Genomic DNA, 20,272 nt, shown 5'->3' on the forward strand with positions numbered 1-20,272 from the left:
GGGAGGCTAGAGTGGCCGGAGCGATGCACGGGCTGGAAACTACTCTGCTCGCGGGTGGGGGTGAGGGGAGGGGGCGAGGGGTGACACGCGCCTTTTTGCGGTGGGCGACAGCGGCGAGGGGGGACGGGGTGACGACAGCGCGAGTGCGGAGTGAGGGACTGGGGGCGACGGTGGCAGCAAGCGGGAGGGGAGAGAGAGGAGGCGACGGACAGATCAGATGGGCGATGTTCCGTAGCAGATTGGACGGGCGACATTCCATAGCGGCCGGACGAAAATAAAGCTGTGCGGGAGCCGCAGCAGCGATCAAGATGATGAAAAAAAAACGTCACCCTTTACAAGTCCGTGTGCATTGAGCTATATATGTCTGTTGGGAGGAATAAGCTAAGCTTTCTTATTCCTCCAATGCTTAGGTCTAAGCAGAGCCCAAAGCTCTAAAGATTTTTTTTGAAAACCTAAGCAGAGCCCAAAGATAGCAAGCCACATGTAAAAAGGAAAAAAGAAAATTTCTGCCCCGTTGCAGATGAATACATCTCATCGCTAGGCCAGTTTTGAGTAGTCATATAAATCGGGGTTGAAGATATGGTTCCCCGATCCGGAAATGCCGATTCTACCTAGGGAATGTGGGTCATTTTGATCTCCACCTTATAAAAACCTCTCGTAAGGACCATACCCCGTTCCTCGATCCCGTTCCTCGACCCCATCAACCCATAAACTTTGTGGCTATAGTTTTGACAGCTACCAGTCTTTTAATCCCCCTGTTTTTATTTATACGTCGTATTAGGTTTGTCCTAAGTCAAACTTGGTCAACTTCAATTAAATTTATAGAAAAATAATAATATTTATAATACCAAATTTGTTTCATTGGATCCATCATGAAATATACGTTGACAGTGCATATGTTGGATAGTATAGTTATTACTATATTTTTCTATAAACTTGGTCAAACTAGCTAACTTTGACTTAGGACAAACCTAATATGAAGATAAATGGAGTATGTATCATTTGCTATGAAGTTTTTGGCTACTGATTTTGAGAATGGTCTAAATTTGAAAAGACCAGCACTCGGTACTGCACAAAAGTTCATGTTAATCCACACTCAGAGAAAGAAAAGCAAACGGGTTACTCATAAGATAAGAGCATCGCAAATCTCTGTAACTTTTATGGACGCTTGTATCGGAAGTTTCAAAAACTTGTTTTCGTATGAGTCGCTAATGTAGAGAGGTGGAGCCTTTTACTTTAGCGGTTGGTCTACCAATGTGATTCATGCGGATCGTGACTCCGAACTGCAGTATTGATCTGTAGCCGTTCTGCCAGGTAGCTAGATAATGTTTGATCAGGAATAAACTGGCCATTTCTTTTCTGATTGAGCTGGCGAGTTTTAGGAACTCCACGTGATGGATAAATATTCGATTGATTCGCACTGAATCGACCAGCGAGTAGTGGGAAGAGCAAGTTGAGAGTTGCCCTACTCCTACGGAAGGGCAACTTGAAATGGTGTCGTCTGAATAGTGACCGAAGGTCATACAAGTATACAACAACCCACGAGGAATATTTGGGTGGTTGGTGGTGGATCCCCGAATCAGCTTTATCCTGGACTGCATATTTTCCCTTATTCTACTCTTGGTCGACATCAGCAGTGTCATCATCAACATCAGTGGACAAACAAAGGACACATTTTTCCGTGGTTTCATACCTAAAACAGGCACAAAGTAAAGAGTATATATGTTCACATAAGCACCTGTGTAGAATTTTTCACTAATCACACGCTTCAGTGCGGTCAGCTGCTAGCTTCAGTAGGACACGCTTCAGTAAGAGTGAACAAATAAAAGGACCGACAAAGCAAGGCACATAGCAATGCAAAGATTTAACTTTTGAGGAAGTACAGCTAGCTCTGGATTTGATCAAAACGGACTTCACGTTTGCATGCACTGGCAAACAGGAATCTCGATTTGCATTCTCTTTTCCCACTAAAATGGAGTTGGATTTTACTATATATGCACGCGCACAATAAAATTCATTCATTGTTGATGATGCGTTCTTGAATCTAGTCAGCAACCCCAGAACAATTCAACTCAAACAGGCAGCTATCCTGATCGAATTTGAGGACAAGATTGAACATCGCACGGGATAATTGATATCCCTTGATCAGTGCCTTAACATAACACTAAGTGAATTCAAGTTCAAACTTCTAGATAGGATGAAATGCATTCAAAGTCAAGGGCAGCTTCAACTTGAACATATGTACCTTAATTTTTTTTTGAGACCAACCTTAAATGTTTTTCAATGGTGGGTAGTCTAACTTATATGAGAAGACCTGTTGTTTTCTCTCCTTTTTTTTCTCATATGAAGCTGCCTAGAGAAAATATTAGGAATATGAAGTTTGGACTGTCTCGATCTTATTGTGGCAGTTCTCATATCAGCAACGAAACAGTCCACCCCTATTGTTACGAGGACATTCAGTTTGCAAAAGAAAATAAGATAACTCTAGTTTCTGCAGACGATATATGTCCTTATGACACACTTTCTGATAAATTACGGTTCAAACAGAGAGCTGTGGCCAAAATTCAATTCTCAGAAGAAAAAAAACAATTGATGAATATGCATTCCAACTTCAGGACAGTGAAATTTAAAGGTCAATTGTTGGCTGAAATGGTCAAGGGTTAATTTCAAAACTTGACCTTTAATAATGTATACTAATTTAAAATCAAGTTCAACAGGACTATTGCTGGCTGAAATGTATTCCAAGCCCAGGGGCAGCTTCAATCAGCTCGACATGAATATGTTCAAAGATTCTGTTAGTTTTACTTGTAAGAAGAATAATCTACTATTGCTCTGTTTTCCTAAAACGAAGTTGCTTAGCTTTTCAAGAAAAAAAGGAAGTTGCTTAGAATGTTCTATGGAAATACCAGGAACTTTTGAATATCAGTATCATTACTGAAATGAAACCGCCATTGCAAGGGGCGGGGCCACTTCAATTTAAGGGTATTCAAATGAATACTCATTATTTTGAGCAAAATTTCTTATATATACAATATACACCATATGTATGAATTCAAAAATGAAAAAAAAACACATAACAGATTGCCAATCTCCTCCCTTCCGGCCCACTATACTGTCTCCATCTCCATCTCCCTCCCCACTGCATGACGGCCCAGAATGGCCCAATTTTGCACCAGGTCCGCCAAGAGCTCAGCCTCTCCCCATGCCTCATGTCTGGCTTACATGATCCAGTGATCATAAAATTTTTACTATATCTTAATAATATAATTATTAATCTACCATAAAAATTTCACCATAACTGGACCAAGAAAACTGTAGCTATGAATTAATTATAGAAAAGTATATATATATAAAAGTACAATAAACTTTTTTTACTAAATTATATCATATCATATGTTCACTGCATAGATCTACTTATGTGAAGTCCAACAAAATTGGATTTTCTATTTTATAATTTTTTTATTTACTATGATATTTTTAAAGATTCAGCCAAAATAAATATAAAAGAAAAAAATGAGAAACCACTGAGAGAAACCAATTAGGGAGGTTATGTGTCCGGTATTGTGAGTTCAAGAAGTCCAGACGGACGGTTTAATATAGATTCGTCCTAAAGTTCAAGGAGGTAAAAAAACTTTTTTTCTAATTAAAAAGAGCAAGGCCTGAGCAAATCGTGTAGACTAAGCATATGGGTCGAACGAAGCCCATCAGAGGAGGACGCACCAAAAGAAAACTGCGCATGCAAAGAAAAAATCTTGCAATTGGGCCGAACGAAGCTCATTTGGGTTTGACACTTGCTCATTAGGGTAGCCCGCCCACTGAGAGCCGGTCGATGCTGCTGGCTGTCATGGAAGTGAGATGAAAGAAATGATTAGTATGGCCAGATTAACGTGATGGTAGGCGGCGACCGCGGATCCGCAAGCCTAAAGTCCACCAGAGATGACAAGAAGTTGTGCAGGACGGGATTGGGGACCGAGATGATGGCACTGCTGAAGAAAGACAGAGCACCAAAACCATGTATGGCGACGTAGAGAAGGTTGAAGATGATTGATGGAGAAGAAAGGAAGCCTGCCTTCCAATCTCCATGGGACGGTCTGCAGGGTTAGCGTATTTACGTGTCGATTGAGATTCTCGTTTTCAGTCGGCTGACCATTGCATTGCATTGGTAGCTCCCAGATTAATACTCTTGGCACAGGCCGGCTGCTCTGCTCTATGACGACCTGCATGGGCATGGCTAGATCCCTTTGTAAGTCAAGAGGAAGCTATCTAGCCATCTGTTCCTTCGTCTTGTCTTACCCTAACGAAACAAAGACGACCCACGTAACGTACCTGCCTGTCACTAATCTGTATATGCATATTTAAACCGGAAGGGAACAAACCGGCGGATGACGACATGCTGTTAATCAATCATCGATGCCATGTGAGGCAGCAGCGAACCCTAATCTAGCTAACCGCCTCGGTTGGATCAGGCACACTGACAAGCGGCGCAAGAAATCAAAATTGTGCCGACATCGGCACGGATTGGCGCAGAGAGAGAGAGAACTGATCATGCATCCAAGGCCTGAAAAGAACTTAGCTAGTAACTAGCATGACCTTATTACCGTGGACATGGCAAATGAGTTGGACTCTGCTGGTAATAATCTATAAACAGCTAGCTCCTCCTAAACTTGTCTTGTTGAAAGAAAGAAGCAGTGCAAATGCAATGCCAACCGACTGTGTCGTCACCCATCACTAGCTAGCAAGAGTCTCTGTTAATTCCACAATAATCCTGCAGTCAAATAAAGCAGCCTTAGCTTGGAACCTCTCCATTTTCTTTCTCTGGAATATCGTGTGATACACTCAACTGCACTACACAACACCTTTTTAGACGGGCGGTGGGGGAAAACAATGACCTTATTATATAGTGTGTGTGTATATATTAATATGCGCTAATGTATAGAGATTATACAATATCATGTCATATGTACTTACTATTTTTTGCCATACACTTGCTACTATCGCACATTGACACCAACAACTTAAAAAGAGGACCCAGCTGAAGCGAGCACACACCTCCACTAGTGATCGACCGGCCAAAAGCAAGCAGAATCCCCCTAACCTGCAGACCAGACGTTCCTCCTCCTCAAACCTTTACAGAAAAGATGGGATCGATGATCAAAGGTGGTGAAGTCCTAGTCTAAAGTTACTTCCAGCGCCTAAAGCTGGAAATGTACAAGCAAATCAACCGAGATGGTAGATGCCTAACAAATCAGGATGCGGTGCATGATGTCACCGGAATGCAGACAGAGAACCTGGTGGGCCCCCTTGAAGTAATAATTGGGGCACCATCGTCCACATTGGTCCAGCACCCAGCTCTAGCTAGCTTTGACGGTGAATCATTGCAGCAGCGTTCCTGGAGTTGATTAGCGCTAGTAAATTGTTGAGAACCGTCCGTCGATCCGGTGCGAGAATAGTTTAGGATCGAGCGAGGCCCCTTCCTCCACTAAGGACAACCTTGATTCCCTTGCATGCATCATTAGGGTTCCACACACACACACACACACATATAAAGTTATAAAGTATGCGCTGCAGCTAGCCTCGATTCCTCTATGTGCTTGTTTCTTTGGCTCCGCATGCGCCAGGGAATTCCTTGCTTGAAGGGATGTTAAATCTGGCGAAACGCCGCCGTGCGGAGAAGAAAGGTTGAAATCATATCGCTGGCCCGCCGGTGGGGCTGGCGTGCGGCGGCGGCGGCCGGCGGAAGCGCCACCGACGCGAAACCGTTAGCGGCGGCGGCGTGCCCGGGGCAGGTGCACCGTCGCTGGCAAGGCCCTGTCGTTTCCGCCATGAACCGCGCTCTACGGCAGTTTGTCTGTACGCGTCGCGTCCTACTCATTGCCCACGCACGAGCGCATGTGCGCGTCCGTAGCTTCCAGGAGCTAGGCACGTGAGGCGCGCGGCCGGTTTACTCGTGTCACGACGGAATCCCGAGTGCGGCCACTGTGCGGCATTTGCGAACGCGCGCATGGGGAGATCGGCTGCTTGTTCAGCTCGTGCATCAGCAGAAGATTCGAGCAAAAATGCCGAGCCTCGGATCTGTGGGATGGATGGATGGATCAGCCGGCAGCTAGCTGCTCCGATTCGAGCAAAGGGATTGTGCCCAGAGCTCGTACAGCTAGCTTATCATGGGGACAGCCGACAAACCATAATTCCCATCCCTATTGCTAATAATTGCTTGCCACAATAGTGCTGGCCACCATACCGGGAGAGAGGAGAGTGTGCATGATAGAATTCAGAATCTTAACGGATCTACCTATACATCTCAGCATCCACGACCATCAGCTACGAGATGAGGAAATGCAATGATGCATGCGCACTCTAGCTAGTTTTTGGGTCTCATAGGATCAGTTACAAATTAATATTGTGGTCACAACTGTAAGAACAATGGCTGTCACTATACATAGGGTGATACAACAGTGTTGACCACCATGCATGCGCATGCCTGGAGTAGAGAGGCCAAATCTTGCTGAATTCCGCGTCAAAAATTCTGTCCGTATGCAATACGGAGAAGGTACAAACAACCCTTAGCTTTATATATAATTATCTGGTACGTCCTAGCTAGATGAAATAGAAGAACCGGCCGGGCCATTAGATGGGCGATTGATCGAGCTGGCTAAGCTATTAGCTTTGCTTTAAGTCAAATATTTGCGGTCCGATCGACGTGTATATATACGTGGCGTTTCATCTGTCACGACCGACCTTAACTTTCTTGCAACGATATGATAACAGCATCGGAAACGGTATAAATTTTCCAAAGAATCCGGAGAAGGTCGATAGATGACGGACGGTGTGCTGGCTTTATTCTGATGCTAGCGACCTCCACAGAATCTCCAATGCGATTTGGTGTGCAAGTCCATTCTTCACAAAACACTTGGATTCACACACTTAGCTTCCTGCTAGTCCCATTATTGCCACTTTGTTCCAAGATCCCATTTTCCTAGTACGAAGTATATGCCATTTCGCCGACGCAATTGTGTAACTTCTAGTTCGTGCTAGTGGCTTATTAATCATGCTTGCATCAACAGGCAAGAAGCTAAGGTAGGTCCGGCATTTCATGCACCCATCACAGAAAGAAAGAAAGCAAAAAAAAAAAAAAGGATGGAAAAAAGAGAGAGGATGACGAATGGTGGTGGAGGTGCATGCATGGTGCTTCCTGACCCAACCCCATCTAGTAGAAACCAAGTCACAAGATAGCTTGGCTTTGGAATATGACGACATATATGCATGATTGATGGATGGATGGATAGACCAGAGAGATCAGTGGTTATGATGACGAGATGAGATGAGAGGCACCAACTTAATAAAGAGACATGCAATGGTGTATGTGCTGAAATGATCACCGTGCAAAGTAAAATAAAGTGTGTAACAGTAGTACCGATTTCCTCTTCTTTAGTTTAAGCAAATGATGACCTCAGTCAGTTCGTGTAGACTAGGTTTTAATTGTTTTTATACCAATCGCAAGTTGGCAAACTAATAGAGAGGGAGTAGTAGCAAAGTTAGTGATTATGACAAGGTGGGTTAACTAGATAGATATCGTGTTATCCAATAACACTCGATTACCGGCCGGCCGTGATGTGCTTTCGACATCTATGGTCGAGAGTTGGAGATGACAACTATGCATGCATCCACATCACACAAAGCGGCCATTTATCGCTTAGAGGGGAGCGACGCACCATGCTTCATGCACAAGATTCGAATATGCTCAAATAATAGTATTCGTCACGGAAGCTCCAGTACTCCTTTCAACTCTCTCCAACAAGAAACGACGCTGACACATGCAGAAACTGATCATCTTTCTTGTAGTAAGAAAGTCAGGTTTTGCTGCTTTAACTCTAACTTATTACTCCGAGTGCGTGACTTATTATTTGCTAATAGGTGATTTTTCATATATATATATATATCACTTTAAGTATGTTTATATACTTATTCTAAGATACTTCAAAAGGATATATAAAAAAATTTCAAAAGCATTCCTATTTTTTAAATATATATTATTATACTTTAGTACTAGTATATAAAATTGAGCATGGTCACGTACTCTATGTATGGTCACATACCCAACGTATATACCATCACCACAGATGGTCTAGTATGATCATATACACCTCGTACATGCCTTTCATTGGGTCAGATACATCCTACATCATGAGATACACATATAGAAGTAGCTATAAGCGCGTGTAGAATAGATTTTTCTCTGAAGATAGATGGACAATGACTACCATATATAAGATTTGGAGATTTGAGTTAGGTTTCAACTAACGCGAAGCCCCTGTTATAATACCATCAGTGGATCCGGAGATGGCCTTGACTGTGGTGATGGCGGTGCGACGTAGGTTTGGACGGAGGTCGGACATTAAAGAGCTGGGCACGAGCGCAACAAGATGAGACGACGCATCGAGAGGACGGTGGTGGGGAGAGACAAGTGGGCTTGTGTCATGTGGGTGCTGTCGTGGCGGCAAGGTGGCGACAGGAGATGGGAAGGATCGAGGCACACCCAGATGTCCAGAGGTAAACATCGTCGAAGACAAAGGATCGGGGGCAGGTTGTTTAACTAGGTGTTGTGTATACATGCATCGTCTTATAACCATTCAATTACTTACAATTACTCTTACTCCCTTGCTATGAGTCATCTGATGATTTCATTACGTGTGCAATACATTACCTCTCTTCTTTTCGTAAGAAGTAACCCAGCGGATTACATCACACCACAAACTTCATATACCGTCATGAAGGGTTACAAAGATCCAAATTTTTGAACTTCATACCGTTATGGTGTTTATATATGTCATAATAAATCAAAATTATATGCACACAAAAAGTCACCATAAATATGCATGATGCTTATATATGTCACACATCTTGTCATCAACAACAGCAGCAAAAAGCACCAGCAGATGGCATGATTAAACAACACGAGACGTATGCGGAATTAAAGCATGGCACCATGGAGGCAACTAAGTGCAAAAGTGGCTCCTTTCCACCAGACGTCGCCCCCGGATAAGAAAACTACGGCCATTAGTTTTGAGGGCCAGCCAAGCCACCCATTGGACGTTGCAAAAGATTTCAACCAGTTTTTGTCCCTCTCCCACTATGGTTGGAGGCAGCCACACTCACTCAACCTTTATTGTGCAACCTATCAAAAAGAGATGTGCAACTTTAGATCAGCAACTAGCGATCGAGTTTATTCCCTCCAGGGAAAGAAAACCTGCTCATTACTTCCATATATAATGCCTTGGAAGATACTAGACAGCAAGAGCTCAAATTATGCTTCCATGAACCGGAAGCATAAATCCCGAGCTCGGGCAAGAGTTGAGGCATGTATAAGTGTAGATAGAGCATACGCTGTGACTGCGAGGGAAGTCTTGAGTTGTCCGCGGATACTACCAAGTTCGAATCCTGCCGCCTTCTCCGTCGTTCTAACAAATAGATTTTGTACAAAAAATATGCGAAATTTGATTGAAGATATTCCAATTTCTCATAAACCTGAAACAGAGTGCCGTCGTGTGCCTCGCCAATTGGTTGATCTTTTCCTAACTGCATCATGCACTACACTAGTTAGTCATTGATCTGGTGGCGATTAAACTAAGAGCGGCAGTCTATGTTTACTAGCGGTATAAGATCGAGGGGAGGATAAAGAGAGTGCCAGAGTGATACGGGCCGCGAACTGTGCCACTTTGGCGTCAGATCATGCTTAACAAACTAATTAGAACGCGGCAAGTTGCTTTGCTTCCGATTGGTGCCCGGGCTTGATTAGGGTTTTGATAGAGCGGAGCAGTAGTGGACGCTGCCGTCATCTCCAACGCACCAAGGCGTATTACTTGCTTTGGTCCTTTTCTGCCTTTTTTAGCTAGGCGCCTTGGTTGCGTTGTTAGGGTAAGTAATAACGTAACGGGGCTACGTTTCAGTTGAGCAAGCTGTGTATAGTAGTGTTGCTGAGGTGTCACGCCGTGTCGAGCGCTTTTTCCCCCGGTGCAGTAAAGCGATCACTCACGTCTGGACCGTGCATCCATCGATGGCGTGGCGAAAAGGACCCTTCAGTTCATTCAGGGATATTTAGGCTCCGATTGCTGCCACATGGAGTATACAAAAAGGAACTCCGCATGAATTATGCTGTTTGTTTTAGATGAAACAATTCAATGCCTAGCTAGTGTCGAAAAAGGCTCAGAATTTGGAGGTATCAACAATCAGAGACTCCCATGCTTTATGGATGACGCAGCTTCAATAAAATCAACAAATGGGATGATGATGATGAGCTATCGGCTTATTCGGTCATCCAAAAAAATGTGTACTCCGAAAGTCAACTAATGGGCTAACAACTGCTAAGGGAGTTTGCTAAAAATTAGCCTACCTTTTGGCAACATGCATTTGGATCAGCTAATGTTGATTCGTAGCTTGCCAATTTCTTTGGAAACTTCTAACGTGCTACACCCAATGTTTTTATTTATTTGCAAATAGATAGTTGTTGCCTAACCAGTTGTCACCGGATCTAGGCTGAAAGCCTGAAACGGACGTGCAGTTTGGGTGACGATATGCTCGTACTCGCAGACTACACGCGCACGACACACCGGCCGGGCTGCCATAATTCGAAAAAGCGTGGGCGGCGTGCGCGCGGCAGGTACGAGTACTATGGCAGTTGACTCGGCGACACTAGGAGCCAAAAATGCCCCGGCGCCGCGGCATCCATCCTCGCCGTCGGCGGGGCTCCGGATCCGTGCATGGGCCGTGGTGGCGTGCGCGCCCGGGCGCCCCGGAACAGCGACGTCAACGGAGGCCCCGCGCGCCACGTGGCCCGCACCGTGCCCCCCACCCCGCCGGCGGGCCCCGCCCACGAGCGGCCAGTCCCCTGGCCGCGCGGGTCACCCGCCACGTTCCGGAGGGCCCGCCATGCCGGCGCGGAGGCGGTGACGTCGCCGGCTACCGCCGCTGCCCACCTCGGGCCCTGCAGCTCGGGGCGTCATCTCTTTCTTCTCCGTCGCCGTTGCCTCGTCGGGATTTGCTGGGGCCGTCGCGACTCCATGCGGAGAATGATGCGAAGTGACTAGCGGGTGAATAGAACGCTTGGTTAGTTATTTAGAGACGGGGGTCGGAATGCAAAATTGCTGCACAACATACATAATTCAAATCGGGGCTCTCGATCGTGACTCCAAGGCACTGGTCCTGTCCAAATCAGACGTCTGTTTAACAAGTTGATGCACATGGTAACCTGCACAGTAGCATGCTAATTCTAGGGGAGCACGAATTGTTGAAATTATAATGTTATCTTCTTTGCTACTAGTTTTTGCCTAGCTTGGAGCGGGGCCCAACATGGCTCTACATAGGAGACCATGATTGATGAGACTCGAGACTTGATGACGTGTTCGGTCCACTTTGTGTACGAGTTCTCTGCACAGCATGGATCGCATGGTAGTTGTACTACTGTATGCACGCATCATAATTCAAAAGACTCCTTACCAAAAACTGGGAGTCCGGGGTGGAGATTTTGGGGAGGGGGTTTGAGAGTTGGTGCGGGATCCAACTTATACAGGGAAATATGTGCGGAAAGCTATCGATCTGGACGTGCCAAAGTGCGCGCAAAGGTGGTCCTATCTTCACGAGATAGGAATTGGCAGCTAATCAAGTGTGGTTCTGCGTGTGGCATGACGGGAGTAGCGATGGTCAAAAACTGTGGCATGCCCAGGCTACGTCTCGGAGCATGTTAGGTTTATTCTTGATTGATACTGGCTACACTCTTACTTGGTTCATGTACTTCTTTGCTAAGCAACTCTTTAGTCCTGGTAGTAGATGGATACCCTTATATATGATCAAAAACCCTCCATGTCATGCGAGATTCACATCTTTTCTTGAGAGCAGTGGGATCCCATCAATTAGTCGATGCCCTTCAACTTGCTGTGCTACCCTACCTAGCAAATATCGGCGATGGCGAGTTGTCCCTTCAGCTCCACTTTGCTTCTTCAATTCATCCAAGCTAACCTCCCTCCCCGTGCAGCCACGTGACGCCATCCCGGGCCCACCGTCGCCCGTCACCTTCCGGCTGACGTCACGCCCCCATGTGCGCCCGCTCCTATATATACGGGGCCTCCCCCCCGTCCTCCGGCCCGGATCTTGACGGCGACCACCCAACCAGCCACTCAGAGAGTTCACGCCGTGAATTAGCTAGCGGCGGCAGCTCGGCAGCCACACGCACGCCCCTCTCTGCTCCCGCAAGGCTGCAGCCGGGTCCGTCGATCTCCTCCGCCGCCGCCCCAACCACAGCGAAGAGGAGAAGGAAGAGAAGATGCAGGGAGGCGGCGGCGTGAGCTGCGCGGTGGCCGGCGAGGGGCCGACGCCCGGGCCCCGGCGGCGTCTGGGCCTGACCATCGACCCCGCGGGCGACGTGGAGGCCCCCGCGGAGCGCGTCGGGCGGCTGGTCCGCGAGAGCCCCGTGGTGATCTTCGCCCGGCGCGGGTGCTGCATGTGCCACGTGATGCGCCGGCTGCTGGCTGCCGTGGGCGCGCACGCGACGGTGATCGAGGTGGAGGAGGCCGCCGAGGAGGCCGCGGCGTCGGCGGCCGCCGCGGCCGCCGTGCCGGCGCTGTTCGTGGGCGGCGCGCCCGTGGGCGGGCTCGACGGGCTCATGGGGCTCCACCTCAGCGGCCTCCTGGTCCCGCGCCTCCGTGAGGTCGGCGCGCTCTACGGCTAGGCCCCGGGCCGGGCCGGGCCGCGCGTCGCCGGCCGACGACCACGCCGGAGCCGCGGCGGGTCGCTTGCTTGGGTCTCTGTAGATACACGGGTACGTTACGGGACGGAGCAAAATGGACCGTGACGTTAGTAAGACGTCTTCGCCTGCTGTACACTTGGGGTGCTTTTGCTACGGGGCTGGCGGTGAGAGGGTTGGCTAAAGCTGAGGGTTTCCGTGAGAAATGTCTGGGTCTAAATGTAATTAATACGTTTTTCTTGTACAAGCGTCGTCAATTTCGCCTCCCTCTCTTTCTGTTCGCTTGATTAGCTGTGACTGACCGTGTGACGTGCGTGTGTATGCGACTGCAACTGCAACTGCAATCGAAAGTAAGGAAGGAAGGGGAGGAGATGAATTGAGAATGGAAAAGGTGTAGGTGTAGCTGGAGTGGACTGTCTTGCATCGACTGACTATACGTGTAATTGTGGAGAGATAAGGTATTAAACGAGGAGGGTACGGTGGGTGGCGTAGACGTCACCGGATGGAAAGAAAGAAACAAGCTAAGGGCAATCGAGGATGCTTAAGGCAAGGTAGAGTGTGAGTTTGCCTCCGCCTCCCTGCGAGTTCCAGAACTCCGCATCTTTTCCAGCCGGGCAGGCTTGGGGCGGCGCACCCTGCCCGCCGGCCGGCACGGGCTCTCCCGGTCATCGTCTGCCGACCCCCAGCTGCAAGTCTGGAAATCGGATTGCGTACGTGGTCGTCAACGACATCGCCGGCGGACCCATCCAAAGAAAGCCGCGTGCCCCTCACGGCATGGAGAAGGAAATAAACCAGAGAGAGTTCAGCTAGCAGCTAAATCCATCCTCTCTGAGAGAAATCGACGGCCGATCTGCAGCCATGCAAAGGCGGATCATCTGCTGCCGCCGGCGAGCCGCGGGGGGTAACATAATTGCGGTAGATGTATGCATGGACCCGATCCCGTGACGTGCAGCGGCAGCAGCTGGGGCTCCTGCGGCCTGCACTGGCACTGCACTCCCGTGCGCGTCTCCGCGTTACGAGCAAGCCGACGACGTACGGCTGGGCCGAGCTGAGCTGAGAAGAAGCCAGCAGCCGTCCGCATCTGTTTGTACGCATCCGGGCCGCGGCCGGATTCCTCGGCCAGGAGCCCAGCAGCCCAGCAGGCAGCAGTAGCAGCAGCTAGCCCCGTACGTGTACGTACACCGTCAAGTCAGCGTCCCGCTACGTACGTCGCAGTAATCAGCTGGTGTACGCGTATGCGTTAAACTGACCGAACGTGCAACGCGGGCACAGTGGAGCGCTTGGCTGCTCGCAGTGGCTGCTCACCGCCGTTCCAGAGGACAAGCGACCAGGAGTCCAGGGCTCGGCCCCCCTGTCGCTAGCCTTCGCCCTGCGCGTCGCCGCCTGAACTCGATACAAACGCAGGGGCGCTTGCGTGCCGCGTTGCAGCCTGCTCTAGTGAGTAGTGACTAGTGCGGTCCCAGGGGCACGTGACGCCTGCGTGTGTGCGTCCCCATGAACGGAGGGGAGACGATGGAATGAAAACCTCAGAGAGGCTGAAAGAAGCTCGTGGGCTCGTGCCCTTGTCGATCATAGGCCCAGTTTGTGGCCTGGTATACGGTTCGTCAGTGCAAACTATCAGATTATTAGGGCCCAAAGCCCGTAACAACTGCAGCATAAAATGAATATAAAGTGACTACCCAATACAAAGTAGGAACATTTATATGTTTTTCTTTTCTGTTTCAGATACGTACTTAGTAGAAGGTCCATCGAATTCAGGTCTGCAACTGTGCTAATGCTAGGGTCACGCGCGCGCAGGGGCGAAGCTAGGCCGCGTGCTGCCTGTGCTGCAGCCCGGATCCTGAGTCTGGGATAAAGTGGTAAATCAGACTAAAAATTAGGTAAAAGCTAAAGCTAAGCAATAAAGTAGCTATGAATTAGCTTTTAAGCCCCGGGGCTTGAGTTGTTCCTGGCTCCGCCCCGGCGTGCGCGGGTGCGATGTGATCCGTCGCACAAGACCTAGCTAGGGCCCGCCGCCACCGCCTCCCCTCGCCACGCCGCCGAGGTAGGGAAGGGGGAGGTGGAGGGGGGAGGGGGTGGAGGGACTGCCAGCAAGAAGTAGGAGGTGGGGGAAGCGGCGGCCAGCGAGGTCTCGCCGGTGACATGGGTGGTTGTCGAGGTGGTGGGGTTAGGATTGCGGGGCTTCCAATGGCCGACGGCTCTAGAGGGGAGGTCGGCGGCAGCGGTGGCCCGCTAATGATGACGGTTCGACCGGTGGAGGAGGCGAGACGGCGTGGGAGCATCGCTGGCCGGGCGGGGCTGGATCCCCGGTTGACGGTGGCCCGCGGCGGGGGTAAGACGAAGGCTGTTATCGAGAACGAGAGCCGGGTTAGCATCAGCGGTGGCGAAGGGCAGTGATGGAGACACCGTCCCGGACCCAGCGGGCGGCGACGAAGGTGGCAGCGGAGGCAGGGGAGTGCGGCCGATCCACCCGCGGCTCACGGCGGTGGAGGTTGGGGGGCTTTCTGCCACGCTCCCACTTGCAGTCACGCATGTCACTGCCGATAGTCCTCTGCAACTGACGGTACTACGTACCAGCACGCACATGCTGCCCATTTTAATTTCTTGCGTTCCTTGCTTGCATCCTATAGCTAGGGTAGGCAGGAAGCCAGGTGCCTCCACGAGCTACCGTACAAAGACGAATGCACGCCCACTAGGGCATTTAGTCACGTGCACTCCATGTTCCTCAACGCAAGAGTGAAGCTAGCGTCTCAGCGTCAGCGAGATCTGAAGACGAAGCAAGTGGCGAGAACACACGAGCAATGGCACCTGCAGTCGCTCTGCATGTCCGTATATCCTCGGCACGCACTGATTATTTTGATTGCGGCGTTTCCCATGGCCCAGAAGAAGAGGGAGAAGGCCTGATGTTGCCAATGGGCCAGAAGCCCACCAGCGTTGCCGCTGAAATACACTCCTCTGGGAAAAAAATAGATATCAAAAAATAATTAGTCAAATTATATGTAGTTTGTAGTACTATTTATTTCTAAGCTCTTCCATGATAAATTCGTTTGTATTTAGAAATACAAAAGTTATGTAAACAACGAGTAATACTTTAAAAGTTTAATTCTTTGGACAAGATCATAGTAAAACAGGCCTTGAATTTTTTAGCTAGGGAGATGGATTTTTCTTGGATGTAACTGGGCACGACCTGCTCCTCCGCGGCAAGCCGGCAAGGCGATGAATGCGCAGCAGGGTCATGCTCCGAGTACTGTGGGCCTAGCAAGGCAACAAATGCAGCCCAATCTGGGCGATCCAGGAGGACCTCTCGTGCCGCCGCGGCGTGGGCTCCGCGACCCCTCGTCACCATGTCGACATCGTTTGCCATCGCCCCCACGAGTCGATCCACCCCACGCCGCGCCCGCCTGCACGTGACCTCCGCCGCGGATCCCTCCCCGCCACAACAGTCGCTACCCGCTGGGCCCCGCCTCAGGAGGACCCACCTATCAGTCTTGTATCCCCGCCAGGACCACGTGTAACACGCACTCTCCTCCGTACGTGGGGCCCAGGTAGTTATACGGCCGCTAGGTCCCGCATCGGACGCGCCCGACCGGGACACGACATCCCCGCCGTCTGCCGAGGAGGCCGACGGTCGGGATGCCTCCTGGCACCTGGTCGTCTAGACCCGAGACCTGCAGGACCCACGCGTCAGGGACTCCCGCGCGCGACCACCTGGGCGCGGCCGCGGCCGTCCACGTCGTCGATGGCGTCGGCGCATCGGCACCGCGGTTGGGTGCACTCCCACCACCATGACGACATCCCTTCTCTTGAAAGTCCGCCCTTCTCTCTGCTCGACTCTTTCCCCACGACTTCGACTTCCCCTCTCTCTCTCGATCTCCTCTCTCTCTGTCCACTAGCCATGTTCCTTTAGCGTGAGACGGGGAGCTAGGAATCCACGGCGTCGGAAAAGGCAGCCGCCTGAAGAACCGGTTTCCCCAAGACTTTTGTCCGGCCTGTCCGTCGCGGGATTGGATTCTTCGGCCATGGCTCTCGCCGGCGTACGCCGGCACGCCGGCCAGTTCTTGAGCACCAGCAATGGTGCGCAATTCAGTTGCTTTTCCGAGGTTTATCCACGTATTTCGCCGTTTGGTGTGGAGATTGACGGGTTTCATGTGTTGTGCGTGCAGAGCTCATGGCGGCGTCGCTCTCGACGGCGAGCTGCGCGAAGGAGATGCAGAAGGCGGAGGGGGGCGGGTGCCGCGACGACGCGGCGGCGCTGCGGCTCAAGGAGGTGGCCATGGCGGCGATACTGGTGGCCGGGGTGCTCGGGGTGGGCCTGCCGCTCGCGGGCCGGAAGCGCCGCGCGATGCGCACGGACAGCGCCGCGTTCATGGCGGCCAAGGCGTTCGCGGCCGGGGTCATCCTCGCCACGGGGTTCGTCCACATGCTGCACGACGCCCAGCACGCGCTCTCCAGCCCATGCCTCCCCGCCGTGCCGTGGCGACGGTTCCCGTTCCCCGGGTTCGTCGCCATGGCCGCCGCGCTCGCCACGCTGGTGCTCGACTTCCTCGCCACCAGGTTCTACGAGACCAAGCACCGCGACGAGGCCGCGCGCGTCAAGGCAGCCGCAGCAGCCGCGCTCGCCGCGGCCTCCTCCGCGTCAGCGAGTGACGAGGACATCACCGTGGTCACCGTCGTCGAGGACGAGCGCAAGGCCCCGCTCTTGGAAACGCACTGCCACGGACACTCGCACGGACACAGACACAGCCACAGCCATGGGCACGAGCTGGTACAAGCAGAGGGCCGCGAGGGGGATGTGTCCGAGCATGTCCGCTCTGTCGTCGTGTCACAGGTGGTTGTTTGATCAGCTCATTTGGGATGCTTTGATGCTTCATGGAGCACACTGTGATGACCATTGCCTTGGTTGCAGATACTGGAGATGGGGATAGTGTCTCACTCTGTGATCATCGGGTTGTCACTGGGAGTATCGCGGAGCCCGTGCACAATCAGGCCACTTGTCGCGGCACTTTCTTTCCACCAGTTCTTCGAGGGTTTTGCATTAGGCGGGTGCATTGCTCAGGTGAGAATTTCAGTAAGCTTCCATCGAGTAATTCTCAATTTCACGTTATTTAATTAATCAATAAAACTTTACCAAGCTCTATTGGCACCATGATGGATGATTTTGCACATAGTGAAGAACATGGAAGTGGAATTATTTAGATTGCTCTAGTTTCCAGCAGTTGATCTGTTTGGTAGCGTGTACGGGGTCCTACATTTACTTTCGTCTGGATTTGCTCCTTTGTCAATTTGATGGTTGGGGAATCAGTCTTTAAGAGCATGGACCCCGTCCTTGAAACTTTAGAAAAACTAATTTGTGGATGTTCCATCATGGCATGTCAAAATTTGTTTAAATTACTGTGCAAGAATAAATCAAAATGTAGAGTAGTAACATGACGAGTTTATTTCTGCTTTAAATTTAGTGTTTGTGTAAAAATTTATCCTGTTATTCCAATATCTCCTCATGAATAAGACAAACCCAAATTAGATATTGCTCATTCTTAGGTGGAACGTTATTTATTCTTTTTGGTGCTAGTGTATTTATCAGTCTCTAGGTGCCCACTACTTTTGGGGGGACATCCCTCACCGAAACCAACTGTTTCATACTATGATGTTGAACTCCTTTAGTTAATATATTATATAATTTCTCATTGGTGGAAAAATCCAGCTGATACTCACGCCTCAACTTGATATGGGGTGAATATAATTTGTTTGTGTTTCTTTCAATTGTTCCTTTTACTAACCTTTCAAGTTGGCTGTTTCAACCTTCCAAACTGATGTTTGTGACCACTTGACATCAGGAATTCAGACCTCTGCGCTATTGACCTTCTCCCAAATCATTTGTTTAATGTTTCCAAAACTACTATTTTGGCAATACTTGTACTGTTTTTTATACTTGATTGGTTACAAAAAATGGTGTTGGCATGCCAGAGTTCAAACATTTGACTTTAATAGTGTAACTGGGTAGTGTACTTGTTGCAGTATCTTTCTTCTCTCCTTACAGTTTCTGTTCGTTTATTCATGTAAATGGTCATCCATGACTTTTCTTTCAAGTTATGGTTGCCTACTATACTTTATAAATAGGATTTTGCGGAGTCATGACAATTTGGTTGGATGTCCATTTACTGACTGGATCGCATTAGCACTAAACAGGCTCTGAAAAATGCATGGACATGTTTGCATTGCTTGTTTACTTTATCTTTGACATTTATTTTACTCATTTTATTTTCCTTGGTTAGCTGTCTGCGATGCTGCCTTTTTCTCAATTAAATTATCAGTTGACCCACTACCAAAGTATCTCCCTACAGGCACAATTCAAGAACCTTTCAGCGGTTCTAATGGCATCCTTCTTTGCCATTACAACACCGGCAGGGATAGCTGCTGGGGCAGGCTTGTCCACATTTTACAATCCAAATAGCCCGAGGGCTCTTGTGATTGAGGGCATTCTTGATTCGGTGTCGGCCGGCATCCTCATATACATGTCGCTGGTGGATCTCATTGCTGCAGACTTCTTGGGTTCAAAGATGACAGGGTCGCTGCGACAGCAAGTGATGGCATACATCGCACTGTTCCTTGGTGCAATCTCCATGTCATCACTTGCAATATGGGCTTGAGACCTGCCTTTGATCATCCGGTAAAAGGTGCAGTAACCTCCCGAGGAAATTCCTGTTGCGTGTGTACAGTTCTAATGGTACGCTGTATTTTGTTGTGTCTCGTAGTAGTAGTTTGCTGGGGGCTCATCATAGGATAACATGCCCTGTTTTTGAGGGGCATGAAAGAAACACCACCCTATGTAAAAAGGGGGGCTCTTGTACCCGCACTGCCCCAATAGTGGCGGTTCCATAGGTGAGATGTTGACGGTGGGTTTCTATTGTACTCGAGTGTGTAACTGCTGTGGTTCTCTGAAACGGCGAGCAAGCAATGAAATGTATGACAGCCGCTGCATCTGCTGCTGGCTTTGAATTTGATGTTTCTGTGGCTGGTCCTCAGTCCTCTATTGTCAAATTCTAACGGCGTTGGCAGATTACCGACACTTGAGATCTGCACCAAAGGCTTCAGCATCGTTTAGTCATGGAGGTGGAGTTTCAAATGCACTTTTGTGCTGTGCGGTCCATGGAGTAGAATCTACCGTTCTTTGCGAGATGTGATGTTTATGGAGTACTAGAGTCCTCGAATGGCAATGCCTGCAAGTGGAGAATCTAAGCCGAAAGGCAATGTGGTGGTTTAAACTCACCCATCTTTTTTCTTTGCGAGTGCGCCGTGCTCCTGTTGCTGCAAGTGCCGAAGAACATTCAGACGGCCAAGAGGAAACTGCAATCACAGGTGGTGACACAACTTGCGCGCCTTTTTAGCCCCTTTTTGCTTTAGAGTTTTTGACTCTCGCGAGGCCATTCTTTTTACAGTTTGAGGTGTTTAGTTTTCAACGACAAAAAAAGCAATAGAAAAAAACGGACTCTAGCACTGTTTTGTGAATAAAATTGTGACAGTTCATGTATTTGTAAACTA

The 20,272-nt window shown here is 49.3% G+C and overlaps 2 protein-coding genes across 2 annotated transcripts; both read left to right on the forward strand.

Moving 5' to 3' along the window:
* Positions 1-12,146: 12,146 nt before the first annotated feature.
* LOC112886590 (glutaredoxin-C7-like) lies at positions 12,147-13,001 on the forward strand. Its single transcript, XM_025952538.1, has one exon. The coding sequence runs from the start codon at positions 12,314-12,316 to the stop codon at positions 12,716-12,718; it is 405 nt and encodes a 134-aa protein (XP_025808323.1). The 5' UTR covers positions 12,147-12,313; the 3' UTR covers positions 12,719-13,001.
* Positions 13,002-16,547: 3,546 nt separating this feature from the next.
* On the forward strand, positions 16,548-19,734 carry LOC112886161 (zinc transporter 7-like). The gene is made up of 4 exons (XM_025951963.1): positions 16,548-16,807; positions 16,897-17,561; positions 17,640-17,789; positions 19,075-19,734. The coding sequence occupies exons 1-4, from the start codon at positions 16,753-16,755 to the stop codon at positions 19,378-19,380; spliced, it is 1,176 nt and encodes a 391-aa protein (XP_025807748.1). The 5' UTR covers positions 16,548-16,752; the 3' UTR covers positions 19,381-19,734.
* The last annotated feature ends 538 nt before the right edge of the window (positions 19,735-20,272 follow it).

The sequence above is a fragment of the Panicum hallii genome, chromosome 3, assembly GCF_002211085.1.
Source record: "Panicum hallii strain FIL2 chromosome 3, PHallii_v3.1, whole genome shotgun sequence".
Lineage (NCBI taxonomy): Eukaryota > Viridiplantae > Streptophyta > Magnoliopsida > Poales > Poaceae > Panicum > Panicum hallii.

Bases quoted from the DNA above. Each gene is read 5' to 3' on its own strand.
- LOC112886590 (XM_025952538.1), top strand. From the start codon at position 12,314: ATGCAGGGAGGCGGCGGCGTGAGCTGCGCGGTGGCCGGCGAGGGGCCG.
- LOC112886161 (XM_025951963.1), top strand. From the start codon at position 16,753: ATGGCTCTCGCCGGCGTACGCCGGCACGCCGGCCAGTTCTTGAGCACC. The intron at 16,808-16,896 runs GTGCGCAATTCA...TTGTGCGTGCAG, and splicing joins GTTCTTGAGCACCAGCAATG to AGCTCATGGCGGCGTCGCTC. The intron at 17,562-17,639 runs GTGGTTGTTTGA...CCTTGGTTGCAG, and splicing joins GCTCTGTCGTCGTGTCACAG to ATACTGGAGATGGGGATAGT.